Source organism: Entelurus aequoreus, linkage group LG07 (genome assembly GCF_033978785.1).
Source record: "Entelurus aequoreus isolate RoL-2023_Sb linkage group LG07, RoL_Eaeq_v1.1, whole genome shotgun sequence".
Lineage (NCBI taxonomy): Eukaryota > Metazoa > Chordata > Actinopteri > Syngnathiformes > Syngnathidae > Entelurus > Entelurus aequoreus.
The window spans coordinates 45713549-45735438 of record NC_084737.1 but is presented as its reverse complement, the minus strand read 5'-3'; the positions used below and the strand labels follow the sequence as shown (position 1 = coordinate 45735438).

The 21890-nt window shown below is 40.5% G+C and overlaps 1 protein-coding gene across 1 annotated transcript; it reads left to right on the top strand.

Moving 5' to 3' along the window:
* The first annotated feature begins 596 nt into the window (after positions 1–596).
* Positions 597–3303, top strand: LOC133654376 (uncharacterized). The gene is made up of 3 exons (XM_062054696.1): positions 597–1233; positions 1286–2263; positions 2396–3303. Exons 1-3 carry the CDS (start codon positions 597–599, stop codon positions 3301–3303), a joined length of 2523 nt encoding a protein of 840 aa, XP_061910680.1.
* Positions 3304–21890: the final 18587 nt, after the last annotated feature.

Below are 21890 nucleotides of genomic sequence, written 5' to 3'. Positions count from 1 at the left end.
GAGAGGACAAAGGAGGATGAAAAAATAGCATGGTCTATTGATGACAAAGCCTTCCTTGAGATCATGGACAACAATGTCTACATTAATGATGCGAACACCTGGGTAGCACCCTTACCATTCCGTTTCCCAAGACAACGTCTGCCGAACAATAGAGAGCAAGCGGCAAAACGACTGTCATCTCTATGTCGCACACTGGAAAGAACGCCAGTTATGAAAGAACAATACACAGAGTTCATGCAGAAAATCTTTGAGTCAGGACAAGCAGAGCTAGCTCCACCATTGAAGGAGAAGCAAGAGTGCTGGTACTTACCAACCTTTGGTGTCTATCACCCTCAAAAGCTGGATCAAATACGCGTGGTGTTTGATTCTAGTGCTAAACACGGAGGCATTTCCCTCAACGCCATCCTCTTGAAAGGACCAGACCTGAATAATACCCTTCTTGGAGTCCTTATTCGCTTCCGCAGAGAGCCGGTTGCAGTGTCCACCGACATACAGCAGATGTTTTACTGTTTCACAGTCTGGAAAGAAACCGTGACTTTCTAAGATTCTTGTGGTTCGAAGACAACGACTTCACAAAACCAGTGACTGAATACCGAATGACAGTGCATGTGTTCGGTAACAGCCCTTCGCCAGCTGTGGCCATTTATGGCTTGAGAAGGGCAGCTGAAGAGGGAGAGAGAGAACATGGTACAGATGCTAAGCAGTTCATAATGAGGAACTTCTATGTAGATGATGGGCTTGAATCATTCTCCAATGCTGAGGAAACCATCACCGTACTGTCAAATGCAAGGGAGATGTTGGCAGAGTCAAGCATCAGGCTACATAAGATAGCATCCAACAGCAACACTGTTTTGGATGCTTTCCCCCCAGAAGACCTTGCCAAAGGCCTTAAGGATCTCGACCTGACATCTGATCCACTACCACTCCAACGCAGTTTAGGCCTCAGATGGGACCTTCCAACAGACAGTTTCTCCTTCTGTGTGTCTGACAAAGAAAAGCCATTTACAAGAAGGGGAATCCTTTTAGTGGTCAACAGTCTCTATGATCCCTTGGGGTTCGTGGCACCTGTCACAGTTCAGGGCAAGGCTCTCGTGAGAGATGTCTCCACAGAAGAGTATGATTGGGACACTCCGCTACCAGAAGACAAAGCAACCCAGTGGAATGACTGGAAAGATTCCCTGAAGGAACTTATGCAGCTCCAGATCCTGCATCTCTGTTTCTCTGCTCGCCACAGTATACAGAGAGATTTGTGTGTTCTCAGATACATCAACTATGGCTATATCAGCTGTAGCATACCTCAGGGCAATCGATGCAGAAGAACACAGCCATGTCGGGTTTATCATGGGGAAATCCAAGCTGGCTCCACATCCTGCTCACACTGTCCCTCGTTTGGAATTGTGTGCAGCCGTCTTGGCAGTGGAAATTGCAGAGACGATAATGGATGACATCGATGTAGAGATTCACAAAGTCAAGTTCTACACAGACAGCAAGATCGTACTGGGCTACATACATAATGCGTCCAGAAACTTCTATGTCTACGTGGCAAACAGAGTGACAAGAATAAGAAGGTCCTCTACCCCAGAGCAATGGCACTACATCAACACCAAACTTAATCCTGCAGATCATGGATCTAGGTCTGTCTCAGCGGCTCTCCTACCAGATACCAACTGGCTGACAGGTCCAGATTTTCTAAGAAATCCAGAAGTAGATGAAGTTCCACAGCCAGAGGCATTTAACCTTCTGCATCCTGAGACTGATGTAGAAGTTCGCCCTCAAGTTTCAACCTATGCTACGAAAGCCACAAGTGGACTTATTGGCTCTCACCGGTTTGAAAGATTCTCCAGCTGGAAATCTCTTACTCGAGCAATAGCCAAGCTTGTCCAAAAGGCTAGAGTCTTCTGGAAAACTTCAGACGGTATCCAGAGAAAAGATGAACTCCGTCAAGCAATACTGGTCATATTGAAAACAACACAACAAGATGTGTACAAAGAGGAAATGAAAAGCCTAGCAAAGGGTGAAGAGTTGTCTCGACACAGTCCGCTCAAGAGTTTGGATCCCATCTTTGACGATGAAGGATTGCTGAGAGTCGGAGGTCGGAATTCAGCAGCAGACATGACCTGGGAAGAAAAGCATCCGATCATTCTTCCAAAAGACAATCACATATCTACCTTGTTGGTACGATACTACCACGAACAAGTGGCCCATCAAGGCAGACACTTCACTGAAGGCGCAGTTCGGACAGCTGGACTGTGGATAACAGGAAGTAAGAGACTTGTGTCAAGTGTGATAAAAAAATGTGTCACCTGCAAAAGAATGAGAGGAAAGCTCGAAGAACAGAAAATGTCTAACTTACCTGCGGATAGACTTACCCTGAATCCTCCTTTCACGAACGTAGGACTGGACGTCTTTGGGCCTTGGACCATCTCAGCGCGCAGGACAAGAGGTGGATATGCAGAGAATAAACGCTGGGCAGTCATGTTCACCTGTCTGAGTACACGAGCGGTACACATCGAGCTCATAGAGACAATGTCAACCTCCAGTTTCATTAATGCCTTAAGGAGATTCACCGCCATCAGAGGGCCTGTGAGACTCCTGCGTTCCGATCAAGGCACAAACTTTATTGGAGCTTGCAGAGAACTGCAAATAAACTCTGAAGACCCGGAGTTGAAAGCTCACTTGCAGGACAAAGGCTGTACCTGGATATTCAATCCGCCACATTCCTCTCATATGGGAGGTGTGTGGGAAAGGATGATCGGCATTGCACGCCGCATTTTGGATGCTATGTTGCTTAAGGACAACTGTCGCCTCTCCCACGAGGTACTTGTGACACTCATGAGTGAAATCATGGCAATCATGAATGCAAGGCCTCTAGTTCCAGTATCGTCTGATCCTGACATGCCAGCAGTTCTCACGCCCGCAATGTTGCTTACTCAAAAGACTGATCCAGTATCTGCTCCTCTAGGGAACATGGATCTGAAATATCTCTATAACAAGCAATGGAGGCAAGTTCAAAGTCTAGCCGAAACTTTCTGGAAACGTTGGAGACAAGAGTACTTGGCGACCCTTAAGCCACGCAGGAAGTGGAAGTCAGAAAGACCAAACTTGCAAGTAGGCGATGTGGTACTCCTCAAAGACACTCAAGTAAAGAGGAATGAGTGGCCCACCGGCATCATTGAGGAAACCTTCCCCAGCCGTGACGGAATGATTCGAAAAGTGAATGTGAAGATCATCAAACAGGGTACCCCTAAGGTTTATTCCAGACCCGTTTCAGAGGTCGTACTGCTCCTCAGTAAAAAGACATAGTGATATCTTAAAATACAAGACGGGGAATGTTATGCCCCACAATGTTATTTTCTAAGACACCTAGTGGTGGAAATCAGTTTTGCAGTTTGTGTTCTATTTTGACCCTCCTGTTTTGCCGTAGTCAGCTTAGTGAGGGTGTGTTTCAGAGAGCAGTAGAGAACAGTTGAGAGCAAATGTCAAACAAACAGGACGTACTGCAGGCTTTAAGCTTTCTTTTCGACTTTGAAGACTTTGAAGGTCTAAACCTTTTTACAAAATATACGATTGATCCTTCACTAAAAAGACCTAAACTACACTAGACGCTTGGGACTCTTTTTTCATCAAGGATTATATCATGTTAGCTATCTGCTAAGCTAACTAGCAAAAAGCAAGAGCCGAATAAATAGTACTTACTAATAATTGTTTTCTTAAAGAACAGACCAGGAGTGGCAACCATAAATCATTAATAATTGGATATAATGTAATTTAGACTTTGTATTCTATTTCAACCTAATCCTTGATTATGGCAGACTATATGTAATATGGAAAATTGTAAATTGTTATTTGGGTGCAACAATGTGTTTAATCCATTGAATCTTATATTTTAACCTTCTATTATTGTTCTTTGAGTGCAATAGGAATTATATGTTTAATGTATTGTAAGATTTTCTGTTAAAATAAAGCCAATTTAGACGTTTTTCATAGTTCCCTTTATTTGGAAAAGTATCGATATACATTTTGGCACCGCTACCAAATTATTGGTATGGGACAACCCTAATATATATATATATATATATATATATATATATATATATATATATATATATATATATATATATATATATATACTGCATATATATATATATATATATATATATATATATATATATATATATATATATATAATTTGTAAGGTGATTTGTAAGGTGTGGCTACTATTATCTTATTATGTATTAGTAGTAGTGATTTCCTTGTTTGTTTACGGAATCCAGTCAACTTCTTTGGGGCCACATTGGGGCCTGTGCGCGTTTATACTGGAGTGTGACTAAAATGACAATTTACTTGTAATCTAAACAGCCAGCTTGAAAAAAACGGTTTTCGATTGTGGCTCAACAGTAACTGGACACCATTACACATTTCCCTTAACCTACGGAACGGGCCGAGGGTCAAAACGTTAAATTGAAAGATTGAAAGGGAAATTGCGCTTTTTTTGGGGGGGGGGGGATTGTTCCTTATGTTAGACAAGCACACATGTTTTTCTTGTTTTTAAGCATTCTAAATAGTAAATAAATGCCAGCAAAAATCTGCTTACAATGGAGCCTGTGAGAATCGCTCTATTCTCCCCATATAGCTCCTAAAATACATCCAAACACGTTCATCAAGGTTTTTACACATTTTAAGTGTATATGTAATGTAGTAACGGGCACATTCATAATAACATGTAATGTTTACGTATTTTGCTCATTTTAAGCATACAGCGGCACATTCATTTCATAGATGCATCACAACGTTTGTTTTTTCCTTTGACAACATCACTGATTACTAATCGCTGCAGACTTCATTAGAGCCAACAAACATAATAAAACATCACTTACTGTACAATGTCTGCTGTCGCTGGGATGCCGACTGTTAGGATGTTAATATATTCCCGTTTAGATGAAGAATGACTCATAATCCTTGCAAAGAAAAAAGGGGGGTGAAAAGAAGCATGTTTTCTGATATACTTCGCCATTTCCAGGTCTCAGTTGGCTGTCAAAGTGTACCAACTTCTCAGTTTAGGTCCACATCATTTCACTATCCGGGTGAGAGTTAAGAGTTATAATCTAGTATTAACTTTTACAAGCTCCGAGGCAAGAAGGCAGCTCACCAGCTGATGATGTCAATACAGCAGCACAAGGAAGTTACCTCTCTCTGAGCAATGCACCGCTAATTATAGGTCCTTAACGTTAGCGCTCATAATAACAATATCACCAATACTTGGTTAATATTCAGGTCACAAAATGTAAATGGACTATTGTTGGCACTTTGTGGATGGTTCTGTATTGGGGTTTTTTGGGCGGAATACAACTCAATAGACGCAATGACATCATGACTCCCATTGGCTCCATTTTAAGCTGACTTTTATTTACTAGTTAGAACACATTAAAAAAAGATGTGTGTTCATGTCTCTCATAAGGATTGTGAATTATTGGCACAATTCAGTGCAGTTCCGCTTTAACATTAAGAGTAAACATTTATATTTAACAAATAGATTCAACATTAAAGGCCTACTGAAACCCACTACTACCGACCACGCAGTTTGATAATTTATACATCAATGATGAAATCTTAACATTGCAACACATGCCAATACGGCCGGGTTAACTTATGAAGTGCAATTTTAAATTTCCAGCGAAACTTCCGGTTGAAAACGTCTATCTATGTATGATGACGTATGCGCGTGACGTCAATGGTTGAAACGGAAGTATTCGGACCCCATTGGATCCAATACAAAAAGCTCTGATTTCATCAGTGGTGAATCTTTTGCAATTTGTTTAATAAACAATGAAGACTGCAAAAAAGAAAGCTGTAGGTGGGATCGGTGTATTAGCGGCGGACTACAGCAGCACAACCAGGAGGACTTTGAGATGGATAGCAGACGCGCTATCCGATGCTAGCCGCCGACCGCATCTATGATCGGGTGAAGTCCTTCGTCGCTCCGTCGATCGCTGGAACGCAGGTGAGCACGGGTGTTGATGAGCAGATGAGGGCTGGCGTAGGTGGAGCGCTAATGTTTTTATCATAGCTCTGACGAGGTCCCGTAGCTAAGTTAGCTTCAATGGCGTCGTTAGCAACAGCATTGTTAAGCTTCGCCAGGCTGGAAAGCATTAACCGTGTCGTTACATGTCCATGGTTTAATAGTATTGTTGATTTTCTGTCTATCCTTCCAGTCAGGGGTTTATTTATTTTGTTTCTATCTGCATTTAAGTCCGATGCTATCACGTTAGCTCCGTGAGGTCCCGTAGCTAAGTTAGCTTCAATGGCGTCATTAGCAACAGCATTGTTAAGCTTCGCCAGGCTGGAAAGCACTAACCGTGTATTTATAGGTCCATGGTTTAATAGCATTGTTGATTTTATGTCTATCCTTTCAGTCAGGGGTTTATTTCTTTTGTTTCTATCTGCATTTAAGCCCGATGCTATCACGTTAGCTCTGTAGCTTAAGAGCTTCGCCGATGTTTTGTCGTGGAGATAAAATTCACTGTGAATGTCCATTTCGTGTTCTCGACTCTCATTTTCAAGAGGATATAGTATCCGAGGTGGTTTAAAATACAAATCTGTGATCCACAATAGAAAAAGGAGAAAGTGTGGAATCCAATGAACCCTTGTACCTAAGTTACGGTCAAAGCGAAAAAAGATACGTCCTGAACTGCACTCTAGTCCTTCACTTTCAAGTTCCTCATCCACGAATCTTTCATCCTCGCTCAAATTAATGGGGTAATCGTCGCTTTCTCGGTCCGAATCGCTCTCGCTGCATTGTAGACAATGGGGAAATGTGAGGAGCCCTTCAACCTGTGACATCACGCTACTTCCGGTACAGGCAAGGCTTTTTTATCAGCGACCAAAACTTTATCGTCGATGTTCCCTACTAAATCCTTTCAGCAAAAATATGACAATATCGCAAAATGATCAAGTATGACACATAGAATGGATCTGCTATCCCTGTTTAAATAAAAAAAAACATTTCAGTAGGCCTTTAAGATTTATATTTAACATTTATACTTGCATTTAGGGTGAAGAAAAACAGGTAAATGAGAGAAAAGTTGTCTAAATGTGGGAAAAGTAATCAAAATGTCAGAAAAGTGAGCTCAATATTTCAAATATATACTGTAAGCTAGAAAAGTGTGATATAATTTTTAAATTAGGCACCCTATAACCTTATGGGTTGACCAGTGTTGGGTAAAAACCTTTACAGAGATAACAATCTCATCCTGCATCTCTTTGTGATGGATGGACAGTGCGTGTGTGTGTGTGTGTGTGTGTGTGTGTGTGTGTGTGTGTGTGTGTGTGTGTGTGTGTGTGTGTGTGTGTGTGTGTGTGTGTGTGTGTGTGTGTGTGTGTGTGCGTACGTGCATGCGTGTATGCAGTCCACAACTGAGAGTGTTGGGTGGCCCGTGGTATCCGTCTGAGGAGAACAATGGCTTTCAAATGAATCTGTGAGCTCGTAAATCACACAAGGAGAGCGGCCAAACGTTGATTGCCCAGGCGTCAGAGTCGGCGAACGACATGAAGACGCGAATGAACAAGAGTCCCAGCGAGACACCTTGTTAACGTCAGAACAAAACGCCTCCATTAGGAACCAATGACATACTTATGCAAAAGAGTCCACACGCACACACTTCCTCTTGTGAAAGTTGTGTCCTGGAAAGGCTCGTACAGTCACTCAGGCGGCACAGACGTAAATAAATCCAAAAGAGTAAGGCCCCTTCTACACTAAGGTTATCCAGGGTAAATATCACCTAACCTTATCCTTGTCCACACACACAATGCAGAAAATACACACGTCATAGTCATCTCCAGTGTTGCTTTGTGTGCAAGTTCTTAAATGAAATATAACTTATCTGAACAATATCCAGTGTTGTGGTATTTCAATTAACTGGAATCCAGTGTGCTGTGGAGCCCTATTGTAGTGAATCACACCAGAGACATCATAAATTAATAACATCTTTATTGGACACGTTAAAGTACACAATGTGACAAAGAACATTTTACATCAATCAATCTTGGGATCTAGATATCTGGCCAGGACACTCCTCACTCTTTTGCCTTCACCTTCATTGACTTTATATGCTCTGGACCAAGACGTTGAGTCCGCGACATACATGGCGGCCAATTACTGATACAGTCTGCTTTGCCAGTCCAAAAGCATTCGCCGTTTTCCGTAGTCTTCCCTCGACGGCCAGGTAATACAAAGCAAACGCTACCTTTGTTTTCACATCCACGGGAGCCCGCATTCTCGTTGACTCTCTTTCAACAAATGGACAAAGTTTTTTGGTAAGTACAATCACAGCTGACCTGGACATTAGAAAGTTATGTTGCCATCTGAGAAGTGTTGTATCCAAAATAGCAGCAATCACTTTCCCTTAAGGTATTCATGTGTGATTTCCACAAGCGTCTGTACAGACGGAAGGAGAAACACGGCCATGTCTGGATGACTCGCCTTCATATTTCCGGTGGTTACCTCCGAGTTACAAAACCGCTTTATTATGAAGCTGGCTGTGGCGTGTTCTTTCTGGCGTCACTTCCTTCCCGAACTCAGTTTGTAAACGATCAATGAGTCCATAAGTGCCGGAGATTCAAGAATTACACGGTGCACTTACCCGTGTAAAAAATTGTCCGAGGAGGGGGACCTTAAACGATAGTTCAGTGTGGTTGAAACGGGGCTTAGGCTAAATAATTATTCATTCAAGGGGTTATCCGGCTTAGTGTAGATATAGCCTAAGTATGTTTATACTGAAGCACCAACATTGCAGACGGCCTTAGAAGGCCTACTTGTCTGGTGTTACATTGTTACCCAAAAGTAGTGATAACATCTCATCAGTCATGTTTATTGGCTTAATAAAAATGCTCAAATGTTAGTGTCATTGGTAATGTCTTTGTAATGTTTGCATTATTTGTTATTGCCAAGAAGTTGTCGATCATTAAAGCCAGGCTTCATTATGGTTAGCATCAGTGTACTTGAGAGGGAGAAACAAGTGGTAGGCAGAGGAAAATTGCAGGTATGTGTTGTATATGTTTTTCATGTAATTAGAAATGTAGAGGAGGTGTTTTGCACACCCTACCTGGGTTTGACTTTCAGAGGAGCCCCTTGCAACTCGCCTGTGCGTTGTTTTCCTGGGTTTGTTGATTACTGTGGCTAAACTGCAGCAACTGGCAGCAAAAAACAGGGTCACTGTTAGGGTTGAGGTCAGGTCAACTCATTAGGCCACCCAAACTAATGCGGCAGATGATCCAAGGTCACGGATGTAAAGTCAAGGGTCATGACTTTTTCTCTCTCACCTGTCTGTTCTCTGGGTAAAGCAACAGCAAGTCAAAAGGAGGTGTGAGAAAGTGAAGACACACAAGTAAACAGCCCTTAAACCACTGTCTCACTTCTCGCGGCCCATCTTGAACTCTGTTTTGTGTTGAGACCACAAAGCTGGGACCACAATAACGCTCTGGTTGATTAGGTGGCGAGGTTTAGAGCTGCCACCCAAACACTGAGGTTAGTTGGTTTGGTTTTTGTGGCCAGACTCTTTGGCTAGAAACACCCCTCTGTTAGTTAAACGTCAACCACAAGTCACATTCTCACACATGCTTACTGTTTGGATACACACCTGCTTCAAATAAGTACCAACACAGAGTGCAATAAAACATGCACTTCTGTCATTTTAATTTTTTGGGGGGGATGATGCGAAAATGAGTTACATGAGGTGGGAGGTCCTAAAGTTAGCAGGAAAATGGACACACTGAGAGTTGTTCAGGGTCAGTCAACTGACACAGAGGCATGTGACAGCTGGTCCTTTCTCTCTATATGTGTAGACGAAAGACGAAAGGGTTAGAAAATAAAGAGTGTGCCAAGCAATTGTGACCACAACTGAGTGTAGAAAGACAGGTGAGCTTTGGCATTTAGTTTTCATTGTTGTCATTTGCCTTGGACTAAACCCGAGGCCCCCAACAAAGCAACGGTAGGAATGCCGTGAAATTGTGGTTAGATTAGACTTGTTTTTATTGTGTTCATACCATCAGCAATTTGTCCACAAATTTGAAAGTCTTCAAACACACAGTAACATTGATCTGAAACACTGCAATGTTGTTGATAAATGACAGCGGCATGAGCAACTTTTTCACTATACATTGATCGTTTGAAATAAAAAACATAAATATCTAACTCCCGTACATACATACACATTTGTCATATTGGGAAGTTTGTGGACGACACAGCTGTAGTAGGACACATCACAGACAATGATGACTTCGAGTACATAAAGGAGGTAGAACATCTGGTGGGTTGGTGCAAAAGCAAATACCTTTGCATCAATGTAAAAATCACAGAGAAAATGTGGAAGACTTCATAAAAATCTGACACCCAAACATCAGAGGAGCAGCTGTGGAAGTGGTCTCCAGCATCAAGTATCTTTGGGTTCATCTATCCAGGGACCTCACCTGGAGCCGCAACACTTCATGTCTGCTCAAGAAGGCACACCGGCATCTCTGGTTACTCAAGAAGCTGCGCTGTTGTGGATTAAGGAGCGCCATCCTGAGAAGCTTCAACAGAGATGGGGTGGAAAGCATCCTCAGCACCAGCATAACGTTGTGGCGCAGCAGCTGCACGGCTAAAGAGAGGAAGGCACTGCAGAGGGTGGGGAAAGCTGCTCAAAAGATATTGGGGCGAAGCCTTCCCACCACCACAGCTAACTTCATCATCAAATGCAGAAAAAGGGCTGTTTGCATTGCCAAGTTTTCCACCCACCCTGTACACCCTCTCTTTGGCACCCTACCCTTAGGTAGGAAGCTGCTGAGCAACCTGAGTAGGACCACCAGACTGAGGAATAGCTTATTTCGAAAATTTGTTAGATTGCTGAATTACGATTGTGCTCTGTTAACCTGACTCTCGCCAGATCCTTGTAGTTCGCTGAGCTCCACACAAGGATCTGGGATCGAGGCCAATGCAAACTCCTTCAAGATAGCAAAAAATAATGAACCAATCAGGATTTCATAGACGTGACGTAGTGCCAAAGCGACTGTTTGATTCACATAACAATGGCGGCACGCAGCGAGGAGTCGTGTGCTGACATTGATTCTGCTATTGCAACTGTTTTGTCGAATCTATCGAATATTCATTCTTTAAATTCATTAATTAATTATTTTCGCTCTGTCGTTATCCGATATGTTGGCTGTTCTGTTTTGGATTTCCCAGCGTCGCTCTCATCAGCGTCACGGGTTGATTTCGATGTGAGTGGTTAAAGTAGCACGTCATTCAAGATAACGGACAAGTGGTTTATCTAATCACATGCAATTATTTTTTTACAAGGCCCCGCCTCCTGCAATACATTTCCTATTGAGAAGTCCCAGATCCTTGTGTGGAGCTCAGTGAACTACAAGGATCTGGCGAGAGTCAGGTTAGTGCTCTGTAGCAATAGATACCAATCCATCCAAAGTGTTTTAAATCCTTGAATAAACATGTGTCCAAATAGAATATCTTAGTTTTGCACAAAAAACAGGTTAATTAAAAAAACTGCTTAATTTAAAACTTTATACCAGCTATTTAAGTAGGGTCCCCTGCTCCATCCATCCATCAGATTGCCTCCTGATCACTTAATTTTGTTGGGCGACAGCCCCTTAGTTCTGCCTTAGTTTTACATAATATAACAAAATAACATAATATTTTTAAAAATCCGTCTAGTATCCATTCTTTTTCTACCGTTTGTCCCTCTTGGGATCGTGGGGGCTGCTGGAGCCTATCTCAGCTACATTCGAGTGGAAGGCGGGGAACACCCTGGACAAGTCTCCACCTCATCGCAGGGCCAACACAGATAGACAAACAACATTCACACTCACATTCACACACGAGGGCTTATTTAGTGTAGCCAATCAGCCTATCCCCAGGTGCATGGAGGAATCATTTACATTTCCTTTAAGTGTTTCTCGAAGGCGCTTAGGCACAGGACACAGTCTGAGGAAGTTGGGACTGACCTACAAAAGCCTCGAGATCAGTCTGCAGGCACCGTGCAGACACGTTAACTCAGATGCCGATTTTTGTGTTTTAGGAAAGAAATACCACACTCACTGTCCCTCAGCATTACTCTGATGATCTCTAATTAATTTGAACATGTGTGTCACATCAGGAAGAATATAAGCATTTGTTTCTTCATATCTTGTTCCATTAGGGTTACCTTACCAAAGATGTCACCTTTCAAGAAAGCATGGAGTCAGGAACTTTGAAGGGGTCATTTTATGCTATATCAATTTTTCTTACCTGTTGACACCTGTTTTTGTGTATTCGGGATCCTCATAAATCCCAAAAATTAGAATTCAAACCATGGAGGTGTGGCGGATGTATTTATACAATAATTTTCCCTTGTTCCAAATAACCGTTTTGAATTTGGGAAGATTGTGACGTACCTTGCAGTGGTTTACGTCAGCGGCTATCTCAGCACTTGGTAAAGGTTTACCTGATGCTTCATGTGAGTGTGCCATTTTATTTACAGTAGTTGCAGTCCAAACTAAAATATGTCCACAGTGTGACTCAATGACCAAAAATCGGTATTAACAAACACAGGTCACCACACAAACTTCGAGCCTCATCTGAAGAAGCAACAAATCCTTGGTTAAATTTTGTGTTTTGTGAAAATGTACCTACTTGGAGTATCTGACGAGGGTCTCAGCGATAATTGCAGCCGGACATGAAGAGTCTGGCTAAGGCTCAAGATATCCCCGCCTCAGTTAGAAAACGATATGCTGAAGGATTTACCCAAAACTACAATAAATCATTGACAGTGAAGCGGTAAATTCAGTAACAGTAGATTAACAAATGTAATGATACGTTAGCGATGTAGCATTGTTAGCTACATACTACTACATATACTTTGAGAAACAAACAAATAGAAAAAAATATTGAAATTATAATAACGCACAGCCTGTATTCTTAAAGCATTATGGACTGATAGAAATAACAAACTAACCTTTAAGATGCCTTCATCTCCTCCGTTCTGAAGTTCCTTAATTTTCTTGTTGTGGAGCAGACTGGCTAGTACATGCACATGCATGCTAAATCTTACAATGTTGCCATTTCTAATGGAAAATAGCATATAGTGCTAACTTATATTTCTTGATAGACTTATACAGAAGTGTACCGCTAAAAACTACACCATGGCTAAAGAGGTGGAGACACAGTTCCAGCGGGCTTGGCCTAGAGGAGTCTATGCATAATTTAGACCACCACCACTGCATGTTATGTAGACCACAATGAAGTATTTTAAGATGTAGATAAAAAATCATAATGTGACCTCTTTAATAGAGCCTTGCTATGGTCCTTTTATTGAAAGCTCTGAAATGTTAACTTGACATCTCTGAAACTAAGGTACCCAAAGAAACCAGTTGAGTGAAATGGCGGTATAGTACCAGCTTATGTATGTCCTTCAGTGGACAATCTACACTAATATGCACCAATGTAACAGACTGAAAAGTGTACTAGCCTCTCCCCACCTACAAAAGTGTTCACTTAAAGGAAAAAACAGGTTGCGGCATTAACTATTGACAACCCCAATGCTATTCGACAAAATAATGTACATATGTTGACATAAATTCAGTGTTCCAACACATGCCCTGTTTTAGTGGTGTTATGCAAAAGCTTTGTATTAAGCAAACAGATTTGCTTCAAGTCTTTTTAAAAAAGCCTATTTTTCTGCAGGGAATCAATTTTTCACAGCTCTATATCCTAGTTGATAAATACATGATAATTGTTAGACAATTCTTCCCAATAATACCTTGTTTGTTTCACTCTTGTTGGCATGCAAAATAAACCATATATGTATAGATTTCTCTTGTGCGTACAAAACATATAAGGCTTCTAAAATGTGCTGCTTGGAGGGAATGGAGGAAAAAAGGAAAACAAATCAATGGACATACACTATATTGCCAAAAGTATTTGGCCACCTGCCTTCACTCACATATGAACTTGTAGTGCCATCCCATTCCTAAGCCATAGGGTTCAATATGATGTCGGTCCACCTTTTGCAGCTATTACAGCTTCAACTCTTCTGGGAAGGCTGTCCACAAGGTTGCAGAGTGTGTTTATAGGAATTTTCTACCATTCTTCCAAAAGCGCATTGGTGAGGTCACACATTGATGTTGGTCGAAAAGGCCTGGCTCTTAGTCTCCATTCCAATTCATCCCAAAGGTGTTCTATCAGGTTCAGGTCAGGACTCTGTGCAGGCCAGTCAAGTTCATCCACACCAGACTCTGTCATCCATGTGTTTTTGGACCTTGCTTTGTGCGCTGGTGCACAGTCATGTTGGAAGAGGAAGGGGCCCGCTCCTAAATGTTCCCACAAGGTTGGGAGCATGGAATTGTCCAAAATGTTTTGGTATCCTGGAGCATTCAAAGTTCCTTTCACTGAAACTAAGAGGCCAAGCCCAACTCCTGAAAAACAACCCCACACCATAATTCCTCCTCCACCAAATTTCACACTCGGCACAATGCAGTCCGAAATGTAGCGTTCTCCTGGCAACCTCCAAACCCAAACTCGTCCATCAGATTGCCAGATGGAAAAGCGTGATTCATAACTCCAGAGAACCCATCTCCACTGCTTAAAGTCCAGTGGTGACATGCTTTACACCACTGTATCCGAAGGCTTTGCATTGGACTTGGTGATGTATGGATTAGATGCAGCTGCTCGGCCTTGGAAACCCATTCCATGAAGCTCTCTCCGTACTGTACGTGGGACGGCGTGGCAAAGTTGGGAGAGTGGCCGTGCCAGCAATCTGAGGGTTACTGGTTCAATCCCCACCTTCTACCATCCTAGTCACGTTCGTTGTGTCCTTGAGCAAGACACTTCACCCTTCCTCCTGATGGGTCCTGGTTAGCGCCGTGCATGGCAGCTCCCACCATCAGTGTGTGAATGTGTGTGTGTGAATAGGTGAATGTGGAAATAGTGTCAAAGCGCTTTGAGTTCCTTAGAAAGGCAGAAAAGTGCTATACAAGTACAACCCATTTACCATTTACCATTTTAATTGGAAGGTCACATGAAGTTTAGAGCTCTGTAGCAACTAACTGTGCAGAAAGTCTTTGCACTATGCGCTTCACTGACCCCTCTCTGTCAGTTTGCGTGGCCTACCACTTGGTGGCTGAGTTGCTGTTGTTCCCAAACTCTTCCATTTTCTTATAATAAAGCCGACAGTTGACTTTGGAATATTTAGGAGTGAGGAAATTTCACGACTGGAAACAGTCTTCATGCCTAAATGCTTGATTAGGACACCTCATTCTGATCATTTGGATCGGTGGCCAAATACAGTACTTTTGGCAATGTAGTGTATGTCAACAAGGTTTCACAAAAACATCAGAAAAACTACTTTTTCCCTCTTCACCTGAGGATACTGGGAGTAATTAGAAGCTTTAAATTAATATTTTGTGATTCATGCTTGCTCACTCCAAGCAGAACAAAGTTCTAACCAGGTCCATGACCAGAGGGCAAAATGTTCACCGCCCAACTCCCCTTACAACAGCAACATACTGTATCTTCATGACAGGACACACAGACACACACACTCTCTCTCTCTCTCTCTCTCTCTCTCTCTCTCTGTCTCTCACTCTCTCTCTCTCTCTCTCTCTCTCTCTCTCTCTCTCTCTGTCATGACAAATGATCCATTTGAAGCTGTTGTGTGGTGATCATAAACTGGTGGTTTATGATCAAACCATTTGAGGGACCCCAATCTACACTTTGCTTTTGCAAGAGTCGGATAATATTTGTATTACTGTTGGCGTAACATTTATTTTTGTGAACTAACTTGTATTGCAGTCCCAGCTCATGTGGACCCATGGGACGGATGTCGTAGCTGTCTGTCTCGTCTTGTTCTCCATCACTTATGACTGAGGTTTTGGTTGTCTGTTTTATTTTGGTCCGCCTTTCCCTCATTTATTTTCCTCAAAATCCATTTCCTGCGAGCCCAGGAAATCCCCCTCAGACATACGGCCCTGGTCCATGCCTGTAATATTCTCTCTTCATCTTGGTTCAGCAGGCTATGTAAACACACTGGGTGGACTACAGCTGGTAAAGGGACACATTGTGTGTGTGTGTGTGTGTGTGTGTGTGTGTGTGTGTGTGTGTGTGTGTGTGTGTGTGTGTGTGTGTGTGTGTGTGTGTGTGTGTGTGTGTGTGTGTGTGTGTGTGTGTGTGTGTGTGTGTGTGTGTGTGTGTGTGTGTGTGTGTGTGTGTGTGTGTTAGGAGCGAAATCATGGTCCCAGTACGGAAACCCATTGCATCAAATAGAGAATGTCTCATTTGCACCCCTGGTGGTGAAATGAGGGTGGTCCCAAAAAGGAGGGATTTTTCAAATTGACTGTGTGTCGCTTTTAAAAGTACTCCCCCGCTGGTCAACATATGTAATAACAAGTGTGTGTAAGAAATTAAAATGCCAAAATTAATTTCAAAAAAATAAAAATAAATATGTATATAGAGATATACTGTAATGGTAAATGGGTTATACTTGTACAGTGCTTTTCTATCTTCAAGGTACTCAAAGCGCTTTGACACTATTTCCACATTCACCCATTCACACACACTGATGGCGGGAGCTGCCATGCAAGGCTCTAACCACAACCCATCAGGAGTAAGGGAGAAGTGCTTGCTCAAGGACACAACGGACATGACTAAGTTTGTAGAAGGTGGGGATCGAACCAGGAACCCTCAGGTTGCTGGCACGGCCACTCTCCCAACCACACCACGGCGTCCCTTGGATAACTTGAAGTAAATAAAAAAAATTAAAAAAAATAAAAATACAATTAATTAAAAGCAGTCTTTTTCTCACAATGTGTCGAATTGTTTCTCCTAAAGTTGGGAACACTTTCTCATATGCCCTCTGTTTCTGTAGTATTGCAATATTTTCTCTATAAATTGTTACTTTTTTTATGTAAAATCATTACTTTTCAATGCAAAATGGTGACATTTGTCATATAAAAGTATGACTTTTATCACAATATTGACAATTGTTTTGTTGTTCTTGTAAAATAGTGACATTTTTTGAGTAAAATTATGATTTTTGTCATCATTTTGCCAAGTAAAATTCAGATTTTTATTATAATATTGCCAACATTTAAAGTTTTCTTATAAAATTGTGACTTTTGTCGAGTAAAATTACGACTCTTTTTATAAAATTGCCAACATTTTAAGATTTTCTTGTAAAATTGTGACTGTTATTGAGTAAAATTCCAACTTGTATCATAATATTGCACAAATGTTCAGTTTTGCTTCTAAAATTTTAACTTGCGTTGAGTAAAATTACGACTTTTATCATAATACTGCCAAAATTGTAAAGTTTTTTCCTGTGAAATTGTGACATTTTTCTTGTGAAATTCCAACTAATTTTTCACAACTAGCTTTTTTTTCATTTGCATAGTATGTATATATTATTAATGTTGTAAATATACATCTGTATATATCTAGAAAGGGTGGTCCTAAAGAGGGAGGCATTTTTCTCAGGTCTCAAGAAGGCAAAAAATACAAGAATGTTTTTTTTTGTGTGTGTGCGTGTGTGTGTGTGTGTGTGTGTGTCCTTGTATTATTACCCTTCTTAAGACATCAACAAGGAAAAGTACCTTCCATATGAGGACAAGTTAGGAGCGAAATCATGGTGCCAATAAGAAAAACCGTTGCATCTAATAGAGAATGTTTCATTTGCACCCCTGGTGGTGAAATTTATCAAAATGAGGGTGGTCCCAAAAAGGAGGCATTTTTCAAATTGACTGTGTGTCTGTTTTAAAAGTGCTCCCCCTCTGGCTAACATATGTAATAACAAGTGTGAGCAAGAAAGTTAAATGTGCCCCCTTTGGCCAAAATTAATAAAGAAAAATTTGAATAAATATGTATATAGAGACATACTGTAATAACTTGAAGAAAATAAAAAAAATAAAAATAAAAATTAACTGAAAGCAATGTGTCGACTTTTTTCTTATAAAATTGGAAACAATTCATCCGAATTATTTCTGTTTCTGTAATATTGTGATATTTTCTCATAAAAGTATTACTTTTTTATGTAAAATCATTACTTTTTTAATGCAAATGGTGACATTTGTCATATAAAATTCTGACTTTTATCACAATATTGCCAATTTTTTTGTTGTTCTTGTAAAATAGTGACATTTTTGGAGTAAAATGATCACTCTTTGTCATAGATTTTTATTATAACATTGCCAACATTTTAAAGTTTTCTTATAAAATTGTGACTTTTGTCGTGTCAAATTACAACTCTTTTAATACAATTGCCAACATTTTAAGCTTTTCTTGTAAAATTGCGACTGTTATTGAGTAAAATTCCAACTTTGATCATAATATTGCACAAATTTTCAGTTTTCCTTGTAAAATGTTGACTTGCACTGAGTAAAATTACGACTTTTATCATAGTATCAAAATTCTAAAGTTTTTCTTGTGAAATTGTGACCTTTTTCTTGTGAAATTACAGTTCACTTTTCACAACAAGCTTTTTTACATTTGCATAGTATGTATATATTAATGTTGTAAATACAAGTCTTTATATATCCAGAAAGGGTGGCCTTAAAGAGGTAGGCCTTTTTCTCAGGTCTCAAGAAGGCAACAAATACAATAATGTGTGTGTGTGTGTGTGTGTGTGTGTGCGTGCGTGTGTGTGTGTGTGTGTGTGTGTGTGTGTATGCGTGCGTGCGTGCGTGTGTGCGTGCGTGCGTGCGTGTGTGTGTGTGTGTGTGTGTGTGTGTGTGTGTGCGTGTGTGTGCATATTTATGTGAGAGCATGCAGCCACATGCATGATAAAATCAAGAGAGATGAGACAGATTTCAAGCGAGGGTAAAGTGTGATACGTACTGGGGGTCAACAGACACTGGAACCTACGGGTGTATTGAATGGCTCATTGAGTTCGGCTGTACTCGTGTGTGTGAGTGTTGTGCACAGCAGCCACAGTTACGACTGCACAGGGGTAAGGGAGTCAACCGGAGACCTACCCAATCAAAGTATGTGTTAAATCAAAGTTGCAGCTGTTGTGTGTTGGAGACGCTGCCTGTGTGAGTGTTGGCTCGCCTCTCTCCAGTGTCCCACAAATGTAGTGTTTGCAGAAGGAAATACCTTGACAGGTTTTTGGAACACTCGCCAGGGTACCCCCTCTCCATCTCCCACTTTCCTCCCTCTCTTTCTCTCTGTCTCCCTTCTTCCCCTGGTGTAGTTTTTGGTGTTATTTTACACTCACACGCCTTTTCTTTTGCTTGAAGCAATACGACTGTTGTGTAACAGCCATTTGGCCATCACTAAACCTTTGGAAGAATTTGCTATTATTTCTTACTGCTATTATTCATTGTTGTTATGACTGTAGACCTTATTCTGTGACAGCTGTGATCATATTGTGCCCAAAATGAAGAAAATATTTGGATACAAATTATCCACAAGACTTTTTTTCTCCAAAATAATTATTTAATTTAGTTACTACAAATCTTGGACTCAAACTTTCATTTCTCACAAAGTGTCAACCATGCAAGGCCAGCCCTAGGCATTGTGTAGCCCTACACAAGATTTTAATGGTTAATTTATTAGTATTATAATTATTATTACAGAACTTCTGAAGGACCCCCACCATGACCTAAACCTTAAAGGGGAACTGCACTTTCTTGGAATTTTGCTTATCGTTCAGAATCATTATGAGTGACAAGAACAGATATGCTTTTTTTTTCATTAGCATTTTAAAAGATGATAAACATTTTTTTGGAAGATGCGGCTAAAGCCTTCAGCGTTGAAGCCTTCAAAGCATATAAATCAAATTCAAAACCCTCCATCAACGTTTTGTATACACACAATGCAAGTCTATATATAACGTAGTAACAGACACATTCATAAAAATATGTAATATGTTCAATATTAACCGTATTTTGATCATTTTAATAATTTCCTGGACTGACTTCTTCTGCGCATTGATTTCTGTTTCTATAGCAGCGCACGTCCGACTTCTGGCAATAAGTGTATGTTCCTACTTCTGGAAAACAAACACGAGTCTGTGTTGTAATTAGGTATGTCCGATAATGGCTTTTTGCCGATATCCGATATTCCGATATTGTCCAACTCTTTAATTACCGATACCGATATCAACCGATACCGATATATACAGTTGTGGAATTAACACATTATTATGCCTAATTTGGACAACCAGGTATGGTGAAGATAAAGTCGTTTTTAAAAAAATTTAAATAAAATAAGATAAATAAATTAAAAACATTTTCCTGAATAAAAAAGAAAGTAAAACAATATAAAAACAGTTACATAGAAACTAGTAATTAATGAAAATGAGTAAAATTAACTGTTAAAGGTTAGTACTATTAGTGGACCAGCAGCACGCACAATCATGTGTGCTTACGGACTGTATCCCTTGCAGACTGTATTGATATATATTGATATATAATGTAGGAACCAGAATATTAATAACAGAAAGAAACAACCCTTTTGTGTGAATGGGTGTACATGGGGGAGGGAGGTTTTTTGGGTTGGTGCACTAATTGTAAGTGTATCTTGTGTTTTTTATGTTGATTTAATTAAAAAACAAAAAAACAACAAAAAAAACCAGATACCGATAATAAAAAAAACGATACAGATAATTTCCGATATTAAATTTTAAAGCATTTATCGGCCGATAATATCAGCAGGCCGATATTATCGGACATCTTTAGTTGTAATAATGGTAGACTTGGTAATAGACAATGAAGATTAATATTTTTGGACAAATGAGGATTCACAAACTTATCTTTTTGAAGCTGAATATACGGAGGATGAACTTGAAGCCAGCACGAAGAAGAGGGTGAAACGTTGGAGCAGACGGAAGCCGATAGATTGAGGACAGCGTGACACAAAGCTGCGAATGTGGAATTTGGAGACAAGCTATTTCTACATAAATGGCGTGCTTACCCCAAATAAACCAGAAAAAACGTCCCCGTTCAGCTGGACCAAAGAGACAACTGTCCATCGAGTGAGTCACACTTTCTATTGATCATGATACACGCAGCACATCAGGCACAGCATACGCTATCTGGCTAGCTCTGTACAAACAAAACATTAAATGTGGGCCAATACTTTACAGATACGTAATATGATTGTTCCTGTTTTTCAGTCAGTACAGATTGATGTCTTATCGCATTGTGTTGAGCATTACAAATTCAAACGGGTTTCGTGTTGTTGTAGGAGCGAGCATACCTCTCGCCGTTGTTAGCTTTTACGTCTAATACCGAAGCACACTAAGATAGAAAAATAGTTCCTCATTGTTCCGTCTTACAATAACAATGTGGCTACAGTTTGGTTATTATAAAGGTTACTGAACATAAATGAAGTATTAGTGACGGGTTTTAAATGTTTTTTTAAAGCAATTTAGGGGTGGAATTAATTGCTCCCATTAGCTGCATTTCTAGCTACCTGGATCGAGCCAATTTTTACATGTAAGAATGCCAAAAAAACAACTTTTGTCTTCTGGTCTCTCATAATGATTGTGAACGATAGGCAAATTTCCAAAAAAGTGAAGTTCTCCTTTAAGTCACCCCTCAAATACACACACTCAGTATGTTCGCTAATAAACTAATTATTGATTTAACTGGATTGAACCTAGCTTTTTTAAACACATGTAAAAACCTCAAGATATTTTTTCATGCAGGTTGCAAATCGTAATGTCTCGAAGACTTTGTATCGAAAAAACTTTAATAAGCTTTTTGACTTTTTTGTGATGTAATTAACATATCTACATGATGTGATTGTGTATACACTCCCATCGATTGATAATTGTATCAGGTGTTCTACACATGTGCCATGAAGTGATTAGCCGCTAGCACAGTAGATGGTGCACTTCATGATCAGAAAGCCCACAATATTTACAGGT